General features: G+C 45.0%; 1 protein-coding gene across 1 annotated transcript in view; it reads right to left on the bottom strand.

Moving 5' to 3' along the window:
• DNAH1 (dynein axonemal heavy chain 1) overlaps positions 1–25,633 on the bottom strand; it is a 66,367-nt gene extending 40,734 nt beyond the window's left edge. Inside the window, exons 1-23 of the mRNA XM_063164593.1 lie at positions 25,523–25,633; positions 24,896–24,968; positions 22,247–22,421; positions 21,604–21,760; positions 20,954–21,086; positions 19,842–20,003; positions 19,067–19,319; positions 17,064–17,221; positions 16,053–16,264; positions 14,538–14,833; positions 13,376–13,526; positions 12,590–12,783; positions 11,495–11,720; positions 10,765–10,884; positions 9,884–9,966; positions 8,344–8,485; positions 7,096–7,251; positions 5,906–6,104; positions 3,856–4,109; positions 2,746–2,958; positions 1,865–2,029; positions 1,003–1,124; positions 339–444 (exon numbers count right to left, since the gene is read on the bottom strand). Coding sequence (XP_063020663.1) covers positions 339–444; positions 1,003–1,124; positions 1,865–2,029; positions 2,746–2,958; positions 3,856–4,109; positions 5,906–6,104; positions 7,096–7,251; positions 8,344–8,485; positions 9,884–9,966; positions 10,765–10,884; positions 11,495–11,720; positions 12,590–12,783; positions 13,376–13,526; positions 14,538–14,833; positions 16,053–16,264; positions 17,064–17,221; positions 19,067–19,319; positions 19,842–20,003; positions 20,954–21,086; positions 21,604–21,760; positions 22,247–22,421; positions 24,896–24,968; positions 25,523–25,633 — 3,861 coding nt within the window. The remainder of the gene's footprint in view (positions 1–338; positions 445–1,002; positions 1,125–1,864; positions 2,030–2,745; positions 2,959–3,855; positions 4,110–5,905; positions 6,105–7,095; positions 7,252–8,343; positions 8,486–9,883; positions 9,967–10,764; positions 10,885–11,494; positions 11,721–12,589; positions 12,784–13,375; positions 13,527–14,537; positions 14,834–16,052; positions 16,265–17,063; positions 17,222–19,066; positions 19,320–19,841; positions 20,004–20,953; positions 21,087–21,603; positions 21,761–22,246; positions 22,422–24,895; positions 24,969–25,522) is intronic.
• Positions 25,634–26,088: the final 455 nt, after the last annotated feature.

Here is a 26,088-nt window from a genome sequence, read left to right as displayed (position 1 = left end):
ACATCTCCAGAGGGAGTGTCCTCCCTTCCTAGGATGGCTATCTAAGTGAATTTCTCTAAGACACCCTCGGCAGATGCCTATTTCCCCCCATTGTCTGAAGGACAACCAAGGGTACCCAGCTCATGGGCAGATGCCTGGCTTTGAAATGTCTAAAGTGAGGTTGCTGGAATCCCACTTCAGGACAGGCAGCACCTTCCAATGCCTATGTACAGGTTTCCAGGAGACACATTTCCATAGAGCAGAATGTGAACATTCCTCCAGACCTCAGAAGATCTCCAGCTCCCACGACACAGCTTCCCAAAGGTGGGCCAAGCCACCCGTGTGCTGGCTGTGCCTACCCGTGCAATGTTCTCAAAGCACTTGTGCAGGTGAGGTTGTACAGCAGTGGGGTCTTTGGTCTGGGACAGGATTTCCAGCAGCTCATCATCTGAAAGGAAGTAGAACCTACAAACACAGAGAGAAGTATGAGGAGAGGCTCTGTTTACTGCAGCAGCAAGAGCTAAGTGCTGGCATGATGGGGAACAAGCCTTTTGCTAAAGACACTGCTGCTGACTGCTCACTGATCTCTTTGTGTAGGTGAGCAGCCACCATCCAGCCCTCTCCCTTTCTGCAGAGACAGACTTCTGCCTCTGCAGAAGTCAGTTATTTCCTAGCAAAGAGGGTTTATATGAGTATCAAAGAATACAAGTCTTCCTTCAGGGAATGAGACGAAGTTACTTGGAGATTTTCATTTTACCCCACCCTTTCTACATAAATCCTGAGGCACAGATATGCAACAATGCTACCAGACTGCCCTTAACTCACTACATTTGTGTGTGCCTGTTTTCTCCCCATGAGATGGCAGCATTGAAAGGCACAGCTTTGCATATGTTTGCAGGCCATGCATAAATCCTAAGCTTAGGTGGTTTTGCTCTTTCTTGGCAGAATGAACTGCACTGAGCCTCTCCTTTCATATTTTCTGAAAGAGGGAGTGCAATCTAGCCCAGTGAAATTTGGGGTTACCTGGGAAAAGCGGTTCTCTTTGTCTCCAGATATTCACTCAGCCCTTTCTGCACAAGTTCAAGTAGTTGGTTACAATTTTGCAGCTTCTTCAGTAGATCTAGATGAGGGCACAAAGAAATCACCTACAACAGAATGTGTAACAGAGGAAGCATCAGTATTCTGAGCATGTGAGAGATAAGGCAATGGAGATAATTGGGCTGCCCAGTGATGTTACTGATGGGATTTAAATGACTCATTCACAGGAATTCTCAGGGATCTGGAGAGGTGTAAGCTTTGTGGGTAAGAAGGGTAAACAGCCCTTGTGGAGACAAGCATCTCTGGCTTCCCCTATATACCAACATTTGTAATATGGAATACAAGCAACGAAGGAGTCCTGGGAAGTGGAGACTGGAGAATAGAAGAGAGCAGAGCACTGCCACCAGGGCACCAAAATAGGCAAAAACAATGGTTCTAAAAAACTTAGAGAATCAGTCTTGAGGAGAAATTGAAGGAGTTACCTTATGGGTTACAACCACTGCAGGTTACAAGAAATGTCTAAAGTGAGGTTGCTGGAATCCTTACTTTAGAGTGAGGCAGGGATTAAGAGGCAGCGATTCTGTGTGTTGAGGAGGAGGAAACTTCTGGGGTGGAGACTTTGGTGGAAGGCACTACAGAGAGTGGATCTGTCCATTCAGACACCAGAAAAAAAGGCCAAGTTCCAAGAGAAGAGACCCAGCACAATGCCCTGGGCAAGGCTATGCAGTTAACAGTGTTGCTCATGTCCACACCATTATGAAAACAATGACTCAAAGACACAGTCCTTGTGTGAGCACAGCTCCAAGGTGTTTGAGATACCTGCACTGGCTTTCATCAAGGCACATACCTCAGGGTTTTTATTAGCCTTCTTCATGATGTCCCTCCAATCCGTATCCACGATGTTGTAGCGCTGGCTTTCCAGTGGGAGCTGTCTTTTGATGTCCTCTGATCTAAAGATTGGCTCCAAGTAGAGCCAAGAGCGCTGACAGTTCAGCCACTCCTCTAGGACATCCTATTGGGAAGCAAGAAAAGCATATCAGGACACCATGCTATGAACCTGTTCAACAAAACCATTCAAACTGCACTGGAACATGTTTAAAAATAATAAAAAAAAAAAAAAACAAGAAAGAAAGAAGAAAAGGTGATGCAGCACTTACACCTTCCATATTTCTAAAATCTACCTACAGGGTCAGGAGGTGGAATTTGCTTTCCAAATGATTAACAACTTCCTAGCACTCCCCCTTCCAAAAGTTTTGGAACTTTTCTCCTGCAGCACTGCTGTTTTGCTGCCATAGTCCTGCTGGGTGCTCCTGGTTTGATGAGCAAGTACTGGCACAGTCTGGCAGATCCTGCTTAAACAGCAGTCTCCCATGTGCTTTCCTACACGGAGATGGGGATGATTAGAGTGGATTTCACAGGGTCTGTAAGAATCTCTACAGTCCACTTAGTACAGTGTGACTAGAGAGACCAGTAACACTACTCACAGCAACAGGCAAGCTCTGGCCCCACCAAAACATGTTGCAATAGGCAGCAAAAAGGCTGCATTACTTTCCCAGAGTCAGAGGGCTTTCACAGGCCCTATTCTTCCCTAAAGACTGATACTGTCTTGATCTCTCATACTTGACTGCCCTCCCAGTTCCCAGCAGCAACTGCACAGTGTCCACATCCAAGCACAGCCGCACAGCCCAGCTGCCTGCCTCCCACACGTGTGTGGGTACAAACCAGTACCTGTGTTATCTTCAGCTTAGTTTCCCACAAGTTCATCCTCTCCTCAAAAGGTTTCTTGAAGGGTGAGAAAGACATGCTCTGAACCAGGACAATATGATCATCTAGGAGCTGAGAAATGTCATCGGTGCTTTTCAGTATGTAGGTATTGGTGTTTTTGTAAAGCACCACACTGAATGAAACAGATTTCCATTCAGCCTCTATCTTGTTGAGTGCCTGGAACAGAGGGACAAGCAATTTAATTTTCAGATACAACTTCTGCAAATGGTTATCCCAGCTTCCACAACTCTCTTAATGCCACTCTCTAGAAAATGACAGATTTTTGCTCCTGGAATCCACTGGAAACTGCAGCTCTGTATTTTATGCATGACACAATCAGCAACAGCACATTTCCTCTGCATTGCCCACAGGTTCAACACCTCTACGCCAGTGCTGAAACAAACGCCTTGAGGGGAAAATATGGCAATTTCACCTCCAGGTCTGTTTATGCTCTAGATGCACAGAGGCTGCCAGCAAAGGGCTTATTAATGACTATGATTAATGACAGCTTTGACAAAATGGGAACTATCCATTGGGAACTTGCCTGAGATTTCAGAGAACAAGAGCTGCCAGAAGGTCAAGACCATCTTAGATCACATCTGAACTGATGAACTGAAGCTGAAAGACTATTTAATCTATGAATCTCCAGAGCTAGAAAGGTTTCCCTGCACGTTTACTGGTTTAAAGGATTTGCCATCTCTGTTTCCAGTCACAGCTAATCCTTCTGACATAACATTTGAATGGCAGAGTGCAGACAATCAATTTATTTTAACTTAACCACTCACTAATCCCACAGTGATGAGTGAGACCCTAGCAGTGGATCAATATAACCATAAGGCATTGTGCTGTTAATGCCACAACTGAAATTCTGCACAAGACAGAATAAGTTCTTCTACTGTGTGGAAGTTGTGCGGTCATCACTCCCTTCTGTAAGGACAGCAACCTTTTTACTTGTGCTGCAGAATGTGTCTAACACTCTGGGACAGCAGGAACATCACCCAAGGCAATGACTGCCTGCTCAGCAGAAACCCATTTGAGAAGCAAGCAGTGACACAACAAGTCCTCTCTTCTCACACTTTCGATGGCGTATTCCTTGCTGGCTGTCTCAGCCACTTTGAGAACAGTCTCCATGTGGTCCTGCAGGTTCAGCTCCAAGCAGTGACCAAATGTCATGCTGGGGTCCAGCTTCTCTTCGGCGTTGACCTGGCTGGACAGCATCTCCCAGTGCCGGCTCCTCATGCCGGGGTTGCGCAGCCCCTGGATTAAGGGCACGTACTGCTTGAAGTCGTCCATCTTGTCTCGAAACTCCTTGGCCACACTCTGGCAGTCTTTCAGGGAGAGAATCAGAACAACAGGGAGAAAATCAGCAACAACAGTGTGTGAGGAAGTTGCCTTAAGGAATTTCTAGAAGCTGTCTAAAGCCTGTCTAAAGCCTGATGTGCATGCAGTCACATGGTAGAGGTAAGCAGCAGGTGAGAGCACTGGAAAATGCAGGTTGAAGTAAGGAGGATAGGAAGGCTCTCTCTATATGGCCACTAAACCAGGATTCAAGCCCGCTCCCAAAAAGCAGATCTGCCTATTACCAAAAGCCTGTTACAGGCAAGCCCATGCTAAGCTGAAGTGTGCCTTAGGCTAGAGCTCACCAGAAGAAGAGAGGCAGACAAATTTAACTCCTTGATATAGACTGAAGCATATAATCTGCCAGCAGATATTTTGGAAGTTACAGTCATCATTTCAAGACACTTCTTAATAAACCTGCATTTTCAGTTATCTCACAGCACAGCTCAGGTCACCCTCAAGAGAAGATGGACACTAAGGAGCTAGAAGCAGGCTGGGATCCCAGCCTGGAAACAGAAAGTGTGCAGGAGAGGCCCTGCCAGCCTATGGCCATGCTAGAGACAAATGTACTTCTGCCTCATAGCAAGGACAAAGTGAGGGAAAGGGTTTTTCTCTTTGGGAGCATCCTAGAAAGCCTCTGCACTGTTCACATCATGCCTTTTTTTTTGGGTTGTGCTATGGTGAGTAAAACAACGGGTAGGTAAAAAACATGGGACTTGCTTCCTTTCCAAAATCTGGCTATAGCGTGTGCCTCCTTTTATTGCACCCTGCACGGCTGCACTGTGTGCTTGCAGCAAAGATGTGATCACCTCGTGCTCCCTGCTGGGGATATGCCAAGGACAGAACAAATATCCAGGTACCAAAGAATATTGCAATGAACATAAGCAGGTATTCTTAGTATTTCTGTTTATCATAATGATTCATAGTTACTCATGCATCCACTCATCACCTCCTCCATTGGGGCTGATTCATGGCATTGTTTAAGAGCAAGTTCAAGTTAAAAAGGATGAATCAAAAATCACCCACAGCAAAATATATTTCAATCTAAGCCATCTGGCAGGAGATTTTAGAATTAGCTCTAAAGAATGACCAACACATCTCTGAGAACCAGGGAATGGCAAGTTAAGCTACAACTGAAGCCTCAATTTCAGCTTTATTAGGAGAAATGGTCAAAAGACCTTCATGTGAATTGCAAGGGCTGAGCGCAATCATCTCAACTTCATACACATTCAGGCAAGAAGGAAAATTGTTATTATATTGCAGAGATCATTTCCAGATTTTGCAATTTCATTTTATTCATAAAAAAATCAAGACCTCTTCTGGCTTTCCATAAATGCATTGGCCAATAAAGAAAATAAGACTGACCAAGAAAACAGCACCTGCTGAAAACAGACCCAGATTCAAGTTCCCTTGCTGCCTGACTTTGCATGAAGGCTGAAACCCACACGTCTAGCCAGTGGGCTATATAGTAACTCTCTGTGACTAGCCTGGATTACTGCACTTTATATATATATATAAATACATATATATATATATATATATACACTTAGTAAATACTAACTGCAACATCAGAGGGTGGCTGGTACTTCTAGCATGTAACTAGTATCTAGATGTGAATCATCATAGTTTCAGGAAAAAAAGCGGAAAATAACTTTGTTAGCATTTTCCCAGCTGTCTCTAATACACATGTGACTTCCTGATAATCCCTGCTTAGAGCACTCTGTGACATGCTTCACATGAAAATGCTGATATGCACCAACTTCCTTTCCCCAGACTGTGCATCTACCTGGTGAATCCTTGAACTGCTTCACACATCTCTGCATGGTCTTAACAGAGTCAGTGACATTCTTTTCTAGCTCCTCTGCCTCAATTGTAAGGAGAGAATCATTCATCCAGCTCACATTCCACTTTATCCAGTTTGACACTGTAGTCCAGAGATCATAGTATGGCTGGAAGTCCTTAAGCATCTTGTTCAGCCCACTGTACTTTAGAAAGAAATTAAAAACAACGTAAACAACAAGTGTATTCCTCTCCAAACAACAGCTACATGTCAAAGGCCAAAAAAACCTACCTCTTTTTCGAATCTGAAGCCAGCAATGAGAAAACATGTATTCCAAGAGGATATATCAGATTACCTTCTCCTGGGCCAACAATATGTATTATAAGGGAGAGCAACCAGCAGAGCTGGGCTTGACACATTCAGGCCAACGTACATCCAGTGGAGCTGTGCCTGCACCATGTGTGTGGCATGGAAAGCACTCTTTCCACTTGCCTCTACAAAGCTCTCCTGCACAATGAGGAGATTTTGATGGACAGGCCACACACCATCAGTGAAAGCACACACCATTATCATATTAAAACTTGGCTCCTTACAGGGAAGGAGAAGTAACCAGAGACTGAAGGGTAGGAAAGGATCATCATGTGAACTCCACTTCTGGTCTGCAGCCAGACTTGGCTGGATGTGGATGACAATGACTCACTGGCAGCTGAGCAGCTACAAGCAAAATGAGTGTTTACAACTATATAAACTGTTGCCTTAGGAGAACACCACGCTCCAAGCCCAGCCAGCTGCCAGCACCCACTCTGCAACCACTTGCATTCACACCCATAGACCTGCAGCAACAGCCTCACAGAAATGGATGCATCCTAAGTGCTGCTTCAAGACCTTCCCAACCAATTTCTCCTCATGAACATCTCCCAGATCTCACTGTGGGCATCCAAAGTCTCTCACAGAAATAGTGGAAATATCAGACCCTGAGCAACCTTCCACATTTGCCTGGGATTGGCTCTTCTGCAGCCCAGTGGAGTGATGAAGCAGTGTAGCCCATCTACAGGACTGAGGAGCAGTTTGCCAGATAAACCAAAGCAGCATGAAAGACTCCTCCCTGAGGAACTATGTCTCATTATTTGCTCTACCTACCACCCTGAAATCCCAGCAAAAATCAGAGTCCTGTGGGTACAGGACCTGACACTTACATCTGTAACTTTGACGCCAAAGAGTCTTTCCCTGTTGTTGTAGAGAACTGCGAACTCCTGGAGCTCCTTCAGCTGCTTCCGGACATCCCTTGCATCTTCAGCCAGCTCATGGGCTTGGTTAACGTCTGACTGGACAGAAAATCCACCTACAGTCAGCTGGAAGAGAAAAGGCAGGCATAAGTTGGGACTCTGAAGCTGAGTGCTGCTTCTAGAGATAACAGCTTCCTGGTGTGCTCTTTGTTACATTCAAAGGCGAGATTTTTATGCTTGTGATTTCACCTCCTCCAAAACAATTTCATTTCTGTTTAGACCATGATGAAAGTGGTGAGGAGAAGCAATAACCACTGGTCAGGTGGAGGAAACTGCAAATGCAATGACCAGCTGCTTGTCCTCTTTGTGACAACACTTAATCCCCAAGGAATAGGAACAATAAGTCTGTGCCCAAATTTGATGCTGAATTTATGCTGATATTTGCTACAGAACCAGTAAAGTGCAAATGATAGCTCTACTAGTCACTCAGTTTGTTTCTAAGAATTGTTTAACAACACATATCTAGAGCTTCTCTAATAAATTTTGTGTTTTGTTTCGGTGGCTTGGGTTTGTTTGTTTGGTTTGGATTTTGCTTTGGTATTTTGTGTGGGTTTGTTTTTTTATTTGTTTGGGTTTTTTTATCCAGTGTTGGGGTATTATCATTTTGGGAACCTCTTTCCAAGAAAATCTACGTCAGTGATTCCACCTTTCTAAAATGGCTTTTATCCTCCCTGGATTTAAGAGTTTCTGAGGAAAAAATAAAATTCAGACTGTTTTAGCAGACACCAGAGGTATCTCAGCTCCAAAACTCTGCAGTTATTTCAGGGTCTTTTCCCACAAGATGAGTTCCATGGCTGAATGCTGTATTTTCCCCCTTGATGGCAGCGCACCACAGGAGATGCTCTGCAGGGAACTGAACACACAAAAAAGAAAAAGGAGGTGCCCATGTTGCCTGAGCACCAAGAATTGGAGCACTGTATAAACACCTTCTCAATGAAAAATGAATATTTCTGCAGAGTCTTGTCTTTCACACAAAAAGGAAACTCTTAATCAAAAGCCAACAAAAAACCAAGGGAGGGTGTGTTAATATTTGGTCTAACAACACATTCACCTCAAAACTCATCTGAGTAAAATCTCATCTGAAAGTTTCCCTCTTGGCTGATGACAAGAGCTTCAAGATGCCCTTCTATGGACAGTTCACTGTCAGTGGCTTAATACCTGCATTTCCTCCAGTTTCTCTTGAAATGCCTTCTGATCCGCAATCTGTGTTTTGCGAAATCTTTCCTCATCGTCTACGTGCTGGAGCCGAACGGACTCTGACTCCATGGACATTTTCACTGGCCAGTAACTGGCAGTCCACCTGCACCCACATGATACAAAGAGACAAGCTTCTCGAGCATATGTTTGAAATGCTGAAAATCACAGAATGAGAAAGCCAAATCCCACCAAACAAGGAGGCTTTACAACAACAGAAACACATGTGGTTTCAACAAAACATTTTTTTCCAGCTTGTCTTGTTGATATGCAGTCCTTGTGACTAGGCTATTCAGCTGGAGAGAGCTGGGGAGAAGTGGAGGGCCTTTTTAAAAGGAACAAATCCACTACACTGCTGAAAAGCTAGGAGACAGCAAAATAACAGTTGGCATCCAGAGGGAATGTCTGTCTTTGAATGTATTTGCAAGGAACTGAAAAAAATGGGGTCAGAGTCTCAGCTTATGGCTTTTCAGGGCTACTGAAAAAGCCAGTCTCCTGTTAAGCAGGGCAGTGAGGGGCCAGCGTAACCCAGATACAGGGAAGCCCTGGATTCTGCAGAGTGCCCTGGGGAGAGCATTGTAGATCCAAGAAAGGCTGCAGGAATTGGCTGCTCACGCCAAGGCAGGTTTCTTGGTTCTTGCTCAGCCATAGCCCACCCATTTCTGCCTCCACTTGGACCCTCAGCCTGTGTGCAGTGCCAGTACAAGGTTTGCACACTACACTCACAGGAGGTCACACCCCTCCAGCACCTGGGGATGCAGCCATCTCCTACCAGTCCTGCCTGGGGCAGGTCTGGGCAGTGGGAATACAGCCATGCCTGTTCCAAGCTGGCCTGGGGCTGACCTGCTTTCCTGCAGCTGCTGTGGGGTTTTTGCACCTTGCACCCCATGTTTCTAGTTTCAGGAGCACTCTGCACAGACTCACTCAGGTTGCAGACATACTGGACCAAGTACATGTCATAAGAGAAGTGCTTCCTGGGTTGAGCAAGCTTTAGAAACTTTGTAGTTGTGTTTGTGAGCTGTCTCTGCTATTGGGACATAGTCAGGCCACAACTGGAATAATAAAACTAAGAGGAAGATGCTTGGAGAAGAACTGCAGTAATAATAAGGGTTCAAATTTCTTCCTAGTCTTTAAGAAAACCCTGGGAGTGTTCCTATCTTGGAAGTGTTCATTTAGTTTCAGGCACAGACTAAACTGTGCACTTTGAGACTTTACAAGTATCTCAAAAAAATCCAAAAAACCCCAAAAAACCACCCAGAGAAAAGGGCTTTACTATGTTAAACAGGTTAATAGCTATCAGTTTGCCTTGCCCCAGGCCAGAAGGCAGCATGAACTCACACTTCTTGTCTACAAACTTCATTTCAAGAATTCAGTGCTCATATAGCCTGAGAGACACTTAAAAGTTCTGCAGGAGCCCTTGATAGACACATGGCCCCTGAAGCACTGAGAATGGTAATTGCTGAAGAGTCCCACTTTGACAGTGGGAGAAATGCCTTGTGCTCACTTGTCAGTGAAATCTTCTTCGGTAAGATTGTAAAGGAAGTCTTCCATGACCTTGTAATCTTCCATGACTTCCTCAATCAGTTGCTGCACAGGGTGAGAGAAAGAGAAAAAAAGTAGACACCTTTAGACCATGCTGATTCCAAGTCTCTGGTGTACACCTCATTTTCATGAGGTGCCTTTGAAGAGCGTTAGTCACACAAGCTTAAAGTGATGTGGGCTGCTTCAGTGCCGTGTGAACAGTGGGAATGGATTTACAGCCCCTTGTTCTGTGAATGATCATGCCATCATCACCCTCTGTTCTATGGGAATGAAAAGAAGTGTGACCTAGTGGATAAAGTGCTGGACAGAAATTGAGTGTTTTAGGTTATCCTCCAGGTTCCCTCATTGGCATGGACAAGTCAGCTTACAGCTTGATGCCTTTGTTCCCCATTTGTTCAGCTGGGAAAAGACTTACACTTCAAATAACTTTGAAATAACTCAGTGCTAAAATGTCCTATTAGAAAAAATATATTAACAGCAATTTGAGCACTAGGTAACAGAAAGATTTTCTTGAAAAGAGGATTCATTTTTAGAAGATAGCCATTCAGTACACAAATGCAGAATGGATCATGAATGCAGCAAAATGCATACGTAACTATTTTAGGCAAGATTTTTAACTGCTATTTTGTTTTGCAAAGAGATTTAAATTTATGATATGTATATTTAAAAATACAAATCTTAGGAATTATAAAAATACAAAGCCAGGAATCTTGTGGCATTGCACACAAAGATATGCAAGTAAAAATACTGGAGTTCTGTTTCTGAGACACCACACATTGCATTGACAAATTTCCTCCTCACTTCCCTTGATGCCCTGTGCCAAGGAGAGCCAGCCTGCCCCACCTCCTGCACTGCCAGCTGCTCGGGCACTCCCTTCAGCCAGTCCCTCAGCTCAACCAGCTCCTCGATGTTCGTTGGTCTCTCGTGCATTTTGGTGCTGATGGCTTCATATGCCTCACAGATCTGTAGCAGGACACAGCAAACACCATCAGAGTCACCAAGCGCTAATAGACAAACTGGGAAACCTGCCCCAATCCACCCACTTCCCATTCTGAAGGTGTCTAAGGGATGAGTACACAGTCCTGCTCTGGTTTTTCTTTTCCCATCCATCTCACCCATTGCAGCTCAAACTGAATGAGACTGCCAAAAAAAGAGGAAGGGGAACTGCAGGTATGTAGTGAAAATGATGATAATAACAGATTTAGACAATCAGCTGGCAGAGGCCGTTGCCTATATTCCAGTTATCCTCAGATGAAGCAGAAGGACTTTTCAGTTGTCTGCTAGACAGATCTTTTCAATTCACCAACATACTTTTGTAAAATGGCAAAGTCTTGAAGAATTTAATCTCAAGAGCTACAGCTTTCAGACATGTAATTTATTAAATATATTTAATTCTTCATTTGGTTGGGTTTGCATATGTCCTCGATAATTTCAATTTTAAGTAATCAGCCCAGTGTGATCTTTAAAACACCCTCATTAACGTGGCCTTCTAGTCACTTCACAAAAACACAGCAACTTCAAAAGCAGGACAAGACAAGACAGAAACAGATAATAAATTGAACCATTAACTTACTTTCTGCACCTGTGAATGGAGGGTTTTAGCCAGCATGTCCAACATGGCAGTGGCAAGGGCTTTGTGTTTATCAGACAGACTAAGCCTAATGTGCTCTATCTTGACTTGAAAGGGGCCAATGATAATAGAACTAGGTAGAAGGTGGTCCAGGGTCTCCTTGTCAGACAAATATGTTTCTACTATCTTTGTCACCTCCTGAGTGGGTGGAAATTGCTCTTCATAGCTTCTGTAAATTAAAAGACCAACAAAAAATGGCTGTGTAGACCTTTAGAATATTTCAGCATCCAGGCTGTTTGTGTCCACTCAAAGGATCAAGACATTAAATTAATAAGACATACATTTACACAATAGGTGCAGAGTGGAATAAGAACACAGATATTCTAGCTGCAGAAAAGGAGTAGAAAGAAGAGATGAAAGAGGAAATATGGCAAGAAGAGAGGGAGAGAAAAAAATAAAAGCACTAGTGTAAACAGGGCAAGATAAGGAGGCACTTCAGGGGAGGGTAGGCAATTCAGTGTATTCTGGGGAGAGACAGGAATTTATCAGATGGGATTTGTAAATTGATTAAGCTGGAATAAGAAAAAAGAAAAGGGCTTCATTCTCACTGTTTGGAGAAAACAGAAGACCTAAACACAAGTCCATTAAAGTAACAGAGGCTAAAGGACAGAATAGGTGGAAAGAGTTTTGGCAATGAAAACAATGAGGTTGAAACAAAAGAAAACATTACTTTCTACAGAATGCTATCAAGCCTGAGCAGACACTATAGGAGGGAGGTCAGAGTCAAGTATGCTAACTGGATTCTCAAACAGGATGATTCATTTTTAGGGCCATTAATATCTCCAATTACACTGACGAGCATGACAGGAATGTGACTGCTGTCAGAGGCAGGAAGAGATTCCCAGTGCCACCACCAATGTCCTCTAAAAGCATGGACTGTCACCCATGACTGAAGGCAGCCTCTGACAGGGGCCTGATCTCACATTGGAGGCACGTGGTCTCAGAACAGCCCCACACCCTCACATCAGCACATCCACACAACAGCTTCCACAAAGGCTTGTCATTGGGGTCACAGGGGTTTTGTCAGAAGCCACTTACTTTAGGAAGTACTGGATGTCATTGTTATTTATCTCTAAGAACTTCTCGTATTTCTTGCCATAGGCTTGCAGAGGGATCCGAGTCTTTCGAATGGCAGAGCGCAGAGCCTCACGTAGCTCTTCTACTTTTGGCTCTTGCAAACCCACTGATTCCAGCATGGGGGTGCCTGGGATCTCCATGTTCACCAACACATACTGCAAGAGGAAGGGGAGAGGTCTTTCAGGACAAACAGAGCTAATTGTGCCTCCTCAGGTGAGGGGCAAAGCAATCCCTGGTGGCACCTTTGGGAACTCTTGCAGTCCACACTTCTACATTGTGTCAGGAATTGTTTGATCAGTTTTATGTGCCCTCCTCCTCAAAGAATGAAGACCTAGGGAGAGAGGGCTTTCACAGACAGAAGGATGCATATGCAGAAGGCACTTGCATCAAACAGAACTGGAAACGGTGCTATTTCCTTTATGAAGGAAAAACTCCTTTATGAGTCTGCTTTTACCAGCCACCACGCACTTAGGGCAACCAGAGTGTCCATGTGTCCACACAACCTGCAGCACCAAAGCAGAAACAACCAGCAGACAAAAGAGCTACAAGGTTGGGGAGACTGAAGAAATCCTGTCAGAACAGAACTGCATTAGCACAGTGCTGTGCCCAGAGTAATTTAACTGAATTCCCAAGCACCCACTTGTGCACCTCCCTCCCTCCCTGAGTACAAGCTCAGGGGTGTCTGTGCTGAGCTGCAATGCACTGGCACGTGCACAGCTGTATCCCTGGTGATGCAGAAGTGTTCACCTGCTCCAGCTGTGGGATGCTGTGGGTCGCCAGGATCCCGTTGTCAAACAGAGAAATGAGAGATGTCTCAACACTCTCCACAGAGGGGCTGAAGAGGACACCAGTGATGTCTAGCTCAATGTCTGTTAAAAAGAGTGGATTCCTTTGAGACCTGTGGTGGGAAGAGATAAGAAAGAACAGGGATGCTTTTTGAGAATATGATACACAACTGTATTGCTCTGGTGCTGATACGGAAATGCCTCCTGGACAGGAAAGGAAAGCAGAGGAGAAGAGGACTGTCTCATGCAGATGAAGATACAAAACACTGTGTTCTCAATTTAACAGTAAAGACACTGAGAACTCTTTTTAATCAAAGGTGAAGGAACCATCAATCATGACATATCAGGGTCCTCCAAAGTCATAACCTTATCTTGAGAATTGGAGCTGCTTTACAGAAAAACTGGAGTAGTTTTTCAAATTCAGTATCTCCAATATACTCCTAAAATGCACCTTCTGGAAGTTATATTAGTATTTCTAATCTTGCATGTGACCAGCCTGGCTCAGGATTAGCTGAAGTCAGTGTCAAGACTTCCACTGATTTAAAAGTAAGAGGCCTCATGTGAGCGGCAGGTTGTTGTTTTTTTCTTTTTTTACTTCTGGCTTTCCATTTCTAAATGTTCCTTCTTTAATATCACTGAAAGCAAAAATCCTTGAATCAATGTCCAATTGAATAAAATTTTAGCCACTGTGATAACTTAAATTTGGTATTCTTTAAAGATCCCAGGATAGATTCCAATTCTGATGTTTCATCTAAGAATAGAATTAAGCAGCCATGCTCCTGGTTTTCTTCCTGGCATTCAGAAAAAAAATCAGCAGTAACAATTTGCTCCCCCAAGAACGCTGGAGGTGGCTGATCTTTAGAACAGTACATCAAAGCAGCAGACCTTGGATCTGATGGGCTGCTCCATATCAGTAACTGCAGCTGGAAAGCTGTGCTAACAGAGCAGCCAGCTCTGTGTCCTTCCTCCATACTCCAGTGAACATGTCAGGTGGAGGATTAGGGAAAACTGCCCAGCTTAAAGGCCCCACACAGAGCAAAGCTCACTTGCAGAACAGTAGTTAAAAAAACAACAACACTACTCTCCTCTGCTCTTTCTATTTCTTATTTTTCTTTCTTTCTTACACGTAGGGACTGTTGGTGATGTCAGGTCCCCATTCCATGTCCTCTGAACAGTCCAGGACACACTGGCAAGCATCCAGCACAAACTGGGTGAAGCTGATGAGCGAGTTCTGCACCAGGTAGCGCAGAGAGTCCTGGAGCATGAACCTGATGCGCTCCATCAGCTTACACAGCTTGGAGCTCTGGTAGGCATCCCAGTCACTCTCCTCCAGGTTGAACCATTTGCCTGCATCTTCAAGGCTGCTCTTAATTGCAGTCTTTATGGAATCAATCCAAGTACCCTTGAGAAACTCCTGAACCTAGGGCAAAGAAAAAAGCAAGCTGAATAATCCTCTGAGGGCTGATGGGAAAGTAGTATGGCAAGGTGAGCTACTAACGGGGGTTGTTGGAGCTTTCTCTGCTGTGAAAGGAAACTCTTCTCTCAGAGCTGTGGTAGCTAAAAGTAGCTCTCAACATCCCCCCCCCACACATGAGTTATCTGAACCTGGTCATACATCTCCTGCACTGATAAAAGACCTACAAAAAGAAAGCCTGATATTAAAAAGTGGGAGTGCTCTATTCTCTGTTTTGCTCACAGTTTCCTTCCTCTTTTCTACAGAGTGGCATCCCTGGAGCTGTCTGTGTCAGGGTCCCTCACAAAAAGTTGTGTAGACAGTGTGATGAGCACATAAAGGACAGAATGTTGTTTTCTCTTGACAAGTGAGAAGAAAGAGCAGAAGAAGCCAAGGGCAGCAGCAGTTTGCAGTATTTTAATTTATTAAAATACCACCAAGTGTCACTTCTGCTCCACAGGCAGCTTGCTGCTTGTGTGTACTAAAAGAACCTTAGTCACTGAGTGGATGACAACACTGCCTAGCTGAAACAGCACAGGACTGGGAAGGACCAGCACATTCTCTGCCACTGATTTAGTGTGCAACCCTGTGCAAGTTACTCCATGTGGCCACATCCAGGGTGCAATGTGCTGCTCTCAGTCAGAGGACATGAAGAACCTCTGGTGAGAATTACCACAGAGCTGCAAATTTTTGTCCTACTCTCTCTATTGGCATTGCAAACAGAGTAATTTAATTAAGCATATAAAGAACATAGAGTGTAGAAAAGCATTATCCCCATGAGTGTTTCAGGAGGAATCAAAGATCTTGTGCCTTGCAGCTGGATGGATGGAGAAATAATAAAAAAGAAATAAAAGGAAAAAAATTAAAGAGAAACTTGAGTGCCAACCAGGACCCCTATCTGTGTATAAACCAGGTGAAGGAAAGAAGGGCTGCAGCCCTATATGGGCACCTGTTTAACACACTAAGAGCATGGTCAGCATTGGCTGATCCTAACCACCATGACTCTTTCAGCCCACTCTCCCCATATCCCAATAAATTTGACAGGCACCTGCAAATTCCTCCCTGCCCCAAACATGATGTCTCCTTTGACAGCTCATCAGTTTCCAGAAGATCAATCTGCAGCTGCTGCATCATCTAGCACTGCTGCCTGCTCCATGTGCTCATCCCTCACACCTCCTCTGCTCACCTGAGTGAAGGCCTGAGTCTGGATCTCTTCAAATTCCTCCAGAGAGACAAGTTTGGTTACAGTTGTGTTAAACAGAGACAGGACAGCTGCCTTGTTGCACTCATCTTGTACCTGTGCAAAGAGATGGATGGCTTCTGGCCTGGCCAGGAGTGAGAGGAAGTTGAATTCTCTCCGTCGTTTACGGAAAGGATAGTCTGGGATAGGAACGATCCCTAGCACCAAAAAAAGAAATAATGTCATTGCCTGCAACAGCCATTTCAGCTTCTGTTTTTAGAGTACAGGTCCCTTTGGGACACTTGTGAAAAGGACTCTGCTCCAATGCACAGGGCCTTATCATGCAGCAGCTTCAGCAGAGGGCTGGATGAAAGAGGGAGTCTCTGCTCTGCTGCAGAGACCTTCTGCAGCCTCCCATTAGGGGCTGAGGTGCTGTCTTGGTGCCTGACCCTCCCAAGGCTCTGGCTCATGAAGTCTCCATGTGACAGAACATTGGAACTCAAGAAACTTCCTACTGAGGCTCCAAGGCACAGCTGAGTCATCTCATCTGTGAGAGGCCACTTGTGAAGCACCTCAAAGCTTCCTGCTTTTGGAAGACTGAAGTGCACAAAATGTGCTCCCCTCCCATCTTTTAGTGGGGCCATTTTCCTCCTGTTTGGGGCTCTGAAGGAGCCTGAGCCCTCTTCCCCACCTGAGGCACTTCCCAGCTGGGCACAGCAAAGGCAAGGCAGTCAGCCCTAGCACAGTGGTAAGCCAATCACACTGCCAAACATTTGGTGCCATTAAGGGTACACTTGCAGAACTACTGCAGCTTAGTTGATGAGTTCTAATTATACTGAGGTAACATGAGCATGGAAATATACCCTAAAAAAGAGGAGACATACTCAAAAGTCCCACATAATCTCCTGTTGCTGCCTCTTGTGAGCTCTAATTATTACTCTGAACCTGAGAGTTCCTACAGCAAACCACGAATCCTATCAAAGACAAGAAAGCAAACTGCTTCATTGTGTCCCCTACCTTTCTCTGGTGCTTCTTTCTGCTCTTTGTCTGGAAGGGTAACAAAAGTAAACATCTCAGGTTTGGAAGCGACGACTCTGTCAAAGCTGATCATGTTCATGGTGTGTTTATAGTCTAATTTCACTTCTTTCTCCAGGGTGCTTATTTGGTCTAACATGCTGTTACAAGACACAGAAACACTGAGAACCCATGGCATCTGAGCATGTGTATGTCTGTAGCTTCACTGCAAACTCCACCCCTCCCTCCCTCCCAAATGTGCTAACCCAGAAGCCCACCTACCACTCAACACATCAGGAGAATTGTGCAGACAATGAAGCAGCCAGCAAAGGTATCAACTGGGCTTTTAATGATAGAGGCAAGCAGGGACTGAGGACTAGGACTGTAGCCTCTCTAAGTGTCTTTTCAGTCCAAAGCAACATCTCCACTGGGTAGAAGCATTACAGAGGGAAGGAGAAATAACCACCAACTAAAGAAAGTAGCTGGCAGTTCTGGAAAAGTGGGCTATCCAAGCTGGCCTCCCATTTGCCTCCTGTTGTCCATTTCCTCAGCCAGAACACTCACATAAGTGCTGAAACCCTGCTCCATTTGCCTTAGGAAATCATCATCCTTTACCTCGAGGAGACAGAGTACTTTTCTTTATCCCTGTAGTTCTGCTCACAGAGACTAATTACTCTCCTACTTTCCAGTTCAGGCTGGCAGACCATGCAGCTCTTCACACCTTCCTATTTCTGAGCAAGGCAATCAGTCACGGCTGATTCCCAGCAACACCATCAGTGGCTCATGATTCATCAGGCCAGGGACATTAAAATGCCTCCCCAATATGAACTGCATCACAAAGAGATACTCCATTATATTCAGGTGGAGATCTCCTGTTCTGTTTGCCTTCCCCTGTGCAGATCTTATTTTGATTTGTTTTAGCAGCTGTTAATAGGTAGAAGGGTCACCAGCAGACAACAGCCAGGTCTCTGGAGACAACGGGTGGTCTGCAGATCAGTACAGCAATGACTGATCTGTTCCTCAAAAGCACAGGGAGGACAGCAAGGTCAGCCATGCCATTTTTTGTCAACCTTCTTGCTGTTGAAGGCCACTTAACTGCAGGTGTAAGCATGGCTTGGTGGGTCTGCATATGGAAACTACTTCAGCTGGGAACACTGACAGCCCACCTGTACATGTGTCCCTGGGGCTGCCATCTGCCTCCTTCTGATGCCACTCTGGGCAACTGCATGGAGTGCTTGTGCACAGAATGGAAGGCAGGTGAGACCCATGGTCCGTGAGTTGGCTGCTCAAGACCTGCCTCCACTTACACTTGTTTTGCAGCCCTATGAAGTCCCACAATGTTTATGGATGGAAGGCTGAGCCCCCAGACAAGTACAGGATGCTTTACTGTTGGGACCCAGGACATTCCTCTGGCTGCCCTGGGTGACTCGAGGCCCTGGCAAGGGGCTCAGAGACCTTGGCATGGAGTCAAAAAGACCCGTGCCTTTGATTTTAGACCATGGAAACAATTACCAACTTTGTGTGAGGATTTACAAGCCACAAGAGTTGGAGTAGAATAAAAGTTAATTTGTCACAGAGTGAAAAAGTAGAATTTTGCGGTTTTAGAATGGGGGTTTAAGAAGCAAGATGGAAGAATCTAGGCGTGTCCTGTCCTCCTCCTTCTTGTCCTCCATCTTCTGCTAAGATGGTGACACTTTTTGATTGGTTTAGAGTAGAAACACACTGTCTAACATAGGTGATAGGTATTGAAAAATTATTGTAAATAAAGTACACATAGTTCTTAGTATAAAAAGTTAACACCACCCCAAGGGTGGAGGCTGTGCCACAACCTGACCTGCAGGACAAATCTCAGCAGGTCAGAGAAAGAATGCAATAAATAAGAAAAAATAAACAACCTTGAAATGCAGAACCAATGAATCTCGACTTCTTCAGTCGTGGGGCTGGGAGTAAAAGAAACTTTCTAATACCTCAGAAGTCATCTCAACCACAAAACCCCAAAACTTTACCTCTTCTCATCCTTCATTTTGGGAGTCTGCACAGCCAAGCGCTTCACCCTCTGCAGGCTTTTCTCGTTGATGGTGTCCAGCCCCTCTGTGGGCATGCAGTCCACGTACAGGTGGTACATGAGCAGCCCCTGCGTCCTCTTGCGCAGGCTGTCGGCGCAGGCCACGCGCTCCGCAAACACCTGCGGGTCCTCGGCCAGGAACTGCAGGCACACCCGAGGCACCCAGTACTGACATGGCAGCAGTGGAGCTCTTCCTGGGAAATCAAAGTACAGCTTGCCAGAGGCTGCAGGGACAACAAAACTCAGAATGGCTCGCAGTGCTGACAGCAGCTTTTTGATAGACAGGATAATTGGGCTGCTTGCGGGAGATCAAAATGAGGGACCAAAGCAGAGGACAGCAAGAGATAAGGAGCATCTCTAAACCTTTCAGGAGAAGGGTACTTCATTTTAATCTGTCCACATTCCCTTTCAAAATGGCATTGACCCAGAAAGCCCAACATTTTACTTTTCTTGAAGGCAGGAAGGATAGGGAGAAGGAATAAAAAGAAAGGTGTCTACAAAGGGAAAACCTCAAACGGGATCAAATTAAGATGTGGAGTTCTCTTCCCTGGAGGTTTTTTCAGATAAGTTTAACAGACACATATCAACAGAGATAACAGTTAAAGGGATTAAATGACTTCTTGGTGTCCTTCTCATGTCCAGCTAGGACAAGCATGGGTAATAAACTGGCTCTCAGACTATATGACAGGTCCCAGAAGACCTCATTTGAAACACACCTTCTGGAGTTCTTCCTCCATTGATGATGGGTCTCCCTTCTTCGTCACGCACCAGACCTTTCTCATCTGTTTTATGGACCAAGTAGAGATCTGTCTCCTTGTCATAATCCAGAACACCAACATCAATCCACTTGTAGATCAACTCCTGGCTTTTGGGGTCGTCTGAGAGAGCCAAGGATTAAAACAGGGTTAGTGTGTTCTCCTGAAGTCCCAGCAAATGAACTTTCCTGATCCAAGTGGTGATGCCACAGTCAAATCCATTTGCTTGTTTGAATATCAGTCAATCTCACAGAGCTTCTGTGTGACCAATTAAATAATGAACTTAGGTTTTACAGGTTAGACTTTTCAACGTTTTGCACACACCAGACAGATATCTATTTATATTGATATCAGTATGGATACTGGAGGTCAGGGCAGCATATTGCTGTCCATTCAACCTGAGGAGTGATCAGGTGTGGTATTCCCCAAGACAGCTGCAGGCAGAACTCAGCCATCACGTGCTGCCTGCCCAAGGATACACAGAGCTTATGTTTTATGCTTCAGTTTTGCGGACAGCCAAGCCTCTGGAGGCTGCTCCAGAGCTGCAGATGCCAGCTCCCAGGCTTTAAACCTACTGCAGATGTGTTAAAGTGAGCTGCAGCCACAGCTGGGCATCAGTACAACTGTACCTAGTAATGCCTTCTCACTGAGAAGGCTCCAAATGATTGGAAAACAATGTCCACATCACTTAATTTGGCCCAGGTTTACTACTTGTATGTTCACTGCAGTCTTCTGATCCTGCACTTGCAGAGAAATCCAGGCAGAACATATTGTGCCCTAGGAGTTAGAACACCCTAACTCCATGAAGATAGCTATGCACCACTAAAGAGAAATTCTGTCTGTGCTGACAGAAAACCAAAAGGCAAAGGCAACTTTAACAAAGTGGAAATGGTCCAGGGCAGGACTGGCAGTCAGTGAGATCCTGGTCTCTGGCTCTGACTGCCTGAGCCTGGCCAAAATGAGATACAGCTTTTCAGAGCTACACTCATCAGAATCTACATGTTCCCTTCTGCTGAAAAGGCCTGTAACCATTAGTGCTGCCCTGCTTGAGCAGGAACTGATTCAAGTTTTACCATGTCCAAGTACATCATCTGTAGGTAAAAGTGCTTTTCCAGGCACTGGCTTTCTATCAGAAGATCCTGGCTCCAGCCCTAGTGACATCCACTCTTCTGGAGTTCGACAGTCAAATTCATCATTGTCAAATACCTAAAAAGCAAAGACATGAGGGAAATTAGGATTTACTCCAGAAACAAGAAAACACCCAATAAAAAATTTCATGAGAGGAAAACATTAACATGCAGTTCCTAAATAGGCTACAAAATATGGAAATCAGTCCAGGTGCAAAATCTGTGCTGATATTTGGCTGACAATTTTCTCCCAAGCAGCAGTATTTGTACCTCCAGCCCTTTCCTAGGGAGAACAAACCAACACCTGGAGAGTTTTCCTGCAGCAATACTGCTGACTCCTGCATTCAGAAGGAAACATGAGACACCTTTCATTTGGACACACAAAAGCCAGTGAGGAGCACTATTAGTTTTGATAGAAGTTGTGGGCACCCTGCAGAAGATGCTCAGCATCTTGTAGAGACCCTTCAGTGCCCAAGCCAGCTCCAAAGCATTTCCTTGCTTTGTTGCTTGTTGTGTCAATACTGGCTAAGTGTCCTCAGAAACCTCCTGTGATATAAGCAATGAGACAGACCACAGGTACTCATGTCCTCTCTTACCTGTAATGGGAGGTAGATGGGAAACACAGAATCTTTTGTGTCCTCAATAGGTGGCATACTGTCAGGGTCATAGTGCCTTGGCATCAGCTGATTGGAGTCTATCCCCTTGCTGGCCAGGAGCTCAGCAATGTCAAAGGTGAGATACAGCCGTCTCCTCCTGGATTACATCAGAAGAGGAAATAACCACTTAATGTGCCTACAAGCATTCCCATGCCTACAACTCCAGTTTTTCACTGTGCACCCCTATTGGTAAAAACATTTTTGGTACACATTGCATCCATGTATATTTCTTCATTTATAGCAAAAAATAATTCAGTGGAAGTGGCCTAGAAAGATCAGGTACTCCAATCTATAAATTATATACTGTACTACAGTACTAATACATTATAGAGCATACACAAAACCAGAAATTAAAAAAGAATGACAAAAAGATGACATAAACAATGTTTTCTTCCCATATCCCAGTGAATTGTCTTCTGCACCCTCTGCAATTCATACACATCCCACTTTGGAGACAACTGCCTTACAGGAAAAGGTTTTCTCAAGGATTTTTGACATGTTATGCCTCAAAAGCAAAAGTGAACACCCTAATCTGCTGTGTCTGTTCCACAGTGATGCCTCTAGCCACTTTCTGGTTACTCACCTCTCTACTTCAACCTTCCTAGGGTTTTGCCCTGGAACACGTTTGAAAGGCATCTGCACTTTGGGCTTAAATGATTGTTCAGGGAAATCTGTCTCAGCAAGGATCTCAGTGGATGGTCCAACCATTTGATCCTCCATGAGGCTTTTAAAGCTTGCAGGCACCTTGAATTTTGTGACTAAGAAACAAAGAGAAACACATCTGAAACCACCAGGCATCACTTTGCTTTACATTCACACACAAAGGAGAACTCTGCTGTGTACTGGGTTGTCTGTAGAAGTCACTTCACTAGATTTGTAAGAGAAATCAAGCAGACATCAAATTAGAAACAGAAAGAAAGACCTTTTTTTTCCTGCTACAATATGTGATTATGGTTTTCCAGTATCAAAATAATAGTATAGAAGAAAACTCCACTGAGAATTACTGTCATGCAGATTTCTGGGATTCAAGGCACTGACCTGGCTCTAAGGAGCTCTGTTTGTTCCCAGCTTTGCTGCAGACTCTCTACATAACAGTGGGCAATTACTGTCTCTAATGCACAGCTTCCATCACCCTCAGAAAGGATCCCCCTGCCTCTCTGGGGGGCCCTGAGACCAAGAGTCAGTCCTAGCTGAGAGGAGCTTGGTCAAGGTAGTGATAAAGGGTTTATGAATATTATGGGGGAAAAGAAGCTGCACAGGTCATCTTTGTCTCCTGAAGTGCCTATTCACACCTTGGGACAAACCTCTCTCTTCTCAGCTTTTGCTCAATCAAACCACCCACTCACATCAGCAATGGTGTGAGAAAAAATTGAGTTAAACAGCCAACAATCTCACCATTTGGCCAAACATTTTCAACAGAAATTTGGACTAAGAAAAAAGTATACATTTCCAAGAACTGGCAGAAATTAAACCATGTCATTTACCCCATAAATAAACCAAACTGTTTATATTGCTAAACAAGTTGCAAATAATAGAACAGCAGCAAACTGGGAATTTGAAGCTTAACCTAAATTAAGTAATTGCATGCAAGCTTTAAAAAGCACTATTCCCTAGACAGAGCTAAGCATTGAACTAAAAATAGATTTTAGTGGAGTGAGAGAGATTTTCCTTTGATGAACTTTCACACTCTATCAAGGAGAAACCCAAGGTTCTGGTTTGGAATTGGGTATTTTGAATGTCAGGCTTTGAACCCAATTGTTCACTGTGTTGCATGTGCTTCTGGAGTCATGGATGTGACCCTTGATTTCAAAGCAATTGTGCAGAGCAGCCAATAATGCCAAAGCCAGACATGTTTCAGGATGGTTAGGTACAGGAAGGGTCCTCTAAGAGGTCATTCCCTTGTCCTTCTAAAATGCCCCCTGGCTCAACCCTTGGAGCTGTACGTTATCTGCTTAGAGACTAAAGGAAACAGCCACTAACGGGCTCCTCTCTCTCTACTTCCCTCCCTCAGGAAGGGCAGCTAGCCTGGCATGAACGTGCTCTTAAACACTTGCATGGTCCATAAAGTAATTTTGAGGAATCCCTAAAATGCAGCTCTTTAGCCTCGTGTACATCTCTTGCCCGGGGTCTTTACAGAATGGCCCTGATTTGTATTTGTTGTCAAGGAGCACAGCTGTTCCAATTTAGTCACTTTATTGTTGCCAAATCCTGGCACCATCCATTATGGCACTTTGTGCACTATCAACTATTTATGTCAATACTTAGTGTTTCATTTGCATTTACATTTCCAACCTGATGGCTTCTTCCCCCTTGAAGAAGCAGCAGATCATAAATAGTTCTGTCTCCACTTGTTAAAGATGAGTCTAGCTTGTCAAGATTCACTTGAGGAAGCAGTCATTTGTCCTCACTCATGAAAATAAATGTCACATCTAAGCACAGGAGGGTGGTATATACAGCTCCCATCTTTCTCTAAAATCCTCTCACACACACACTTTCTTCCCACCCACTGCCAGTCTATGATCCATATCCCCAGGAGTGCTCTAGGGGCCAGGAGAGTGCTGGCAAACTTTCAACCATTCTCTGTTCCTATATTTGAGCATCCATGACACAAGTTTTTGTAAGCAGGTGGCACCAGCAGCTCTGTACACACAGAGCCCTTGCATCTAGGGAGAACAATCTGCTCTGGGGTGCAGCTGGGTGCAGAATAAATAAATGAGGGAAGACCATGATTTTGGCTATATCTAAATCCCAAATACAGCTTTCACAGGCAGGTCCCATTTTTGGGGTTGTCATGTGCTGGGCCAGCAGTTTAACTTGATGATCCTTGTGGGTCCCTTCTAACTCAGAATACTCCATGATTTTCACAGGAAAGGGACACTGCTGGCTCCATGCACAGTAAGAACACATGCAAATTCAGTGTTCTCCTGGCAGCAGGACCAGAACTCCCACAGGCACCAGCACAGTCCACCCTGAACTCTGGGGGAAGTTGATCTATCCAGGGGAAAAGGAAGCAGGGTTTTATCACCCACTCAGATCACTTTGCTTCACCTCTAAATGAAATTCACTTTTCATGGGATATTCAAGCAGCTCAGCACCATTCCTGAGCACTGAAAATGAAAGCAGAGCAGGAACCCAGAGGCAGCAGCCTAATTCCCAGCATGCCCACTATAGGCAACCTGAACAGTTATGGCCCAGTTTCCTGCCCCACCTCACTCCCTCTCAGTGCATTTACCTTTAGGGGTGTGCTGCTCCTGCTCTGCCTGGTTCACCAAAGACTGGGACGTGTGGGGGCCACCAGAGGCACCCTGGAATGTAAGGGAAGTGTCAGAGCACAGTTGTGGCATAGTGTGAGTGGGGATCATAGAGGTACAGAGATAAAATGTCTCTATAAGACTGACTTTACCAGACTTTAGGGACAACTGAGACTGTGAGTAATGGTCAGAAAAGGCTCAGAGACACAAATACCTGAAAAGTTCAGCCCAATGCACAGGGGCAGGGGATCTCCCAGCAGCATGTGGCCTGATGTCAGCTTAGGATGTTGGCTGGGGGCAGATTAGGCAGCCAGTCATTAGGGTTTTACTGCCATATATCACCACAACCACAGCCTGCCCTGCCATACTGGCATCCCAAACCAGGCAATTGTGACAGTGCTGTCACTGGTTACAGAGGAAGGCAGCACAGCTCTGACCAGGATGAGCCTCATGGCTTCACTTTGTAAAGATCAAGGTCTTGCACAAAGGCCTTGGAGCAAAGGTAGGGCTGGGACCTGGGGTGAAGCCTGTATATGTCCACACCAGCTGTACCATCAGGCTTTTCCTTTCAGGACACTGCTGGAGAAAGAGCTGCTCTTTGCACTTACCCCCGAGCTAGTGGAGGGTCCTGGAGTAGGGACATCAGCAGAAGCCCCACTGCTGGTGCTAGGTTGGCTCCTATTCAGAAAATCCCTCAATTCCTTCCTTGCTTTGTCCATCTTCTCAGGACAACAACGCTGTGACGTAACCCTGGGCTTCCTGTGAGTGGAAAGACATTGAGCCTGGCACACAGTGTATCTTTGGCACTCCTCCACACCCTCCCACAGTGCTGGACATCCTTGACTTGCTGCAATGAGTGGGTAACACGGAAGGTTCCATCCCCTGATTCCACACCATTCACGACCTGGGGGCCATCAGACTCATGTGGCTGCCTCAAAGGCTCACTAACCCTGGAGAAACAGATCACTTTATTATTCCAGGTGGGGTTTGGAGTGGGAAAACCAGCAGCATACACAAGAAAAGCTGCTTTCCTTAAGCAGCAGGGGCTTCCCGGATCTGTGACAGCATTCAAAAGGCTGCCAGGAGAATCTGACTAAACTGGGACTACAAGAGAAGTACTACTCTTGCTGCACCCAAATCCATTAAAAACCTAGTCACACTTGACTCCAGTGGG

This window comes from Melospiza melodia, chromosome 10, assembly GCF_035770615.1.
Source record: "Melospiza melodia melodia isolate bMelMel2 chromosome 10, bMelMel2.pri, whole genome shotgun sequence".
NCBI classification, from domain to species: Eukaryota; Metazoa; Chordata; class Aves; order Passeriformes; family Passerellidae; genus Melospiza; species Melospiza melodia.
This window is presented reverse-complemented; position numbering and strand designations above follow the sequence as displayed.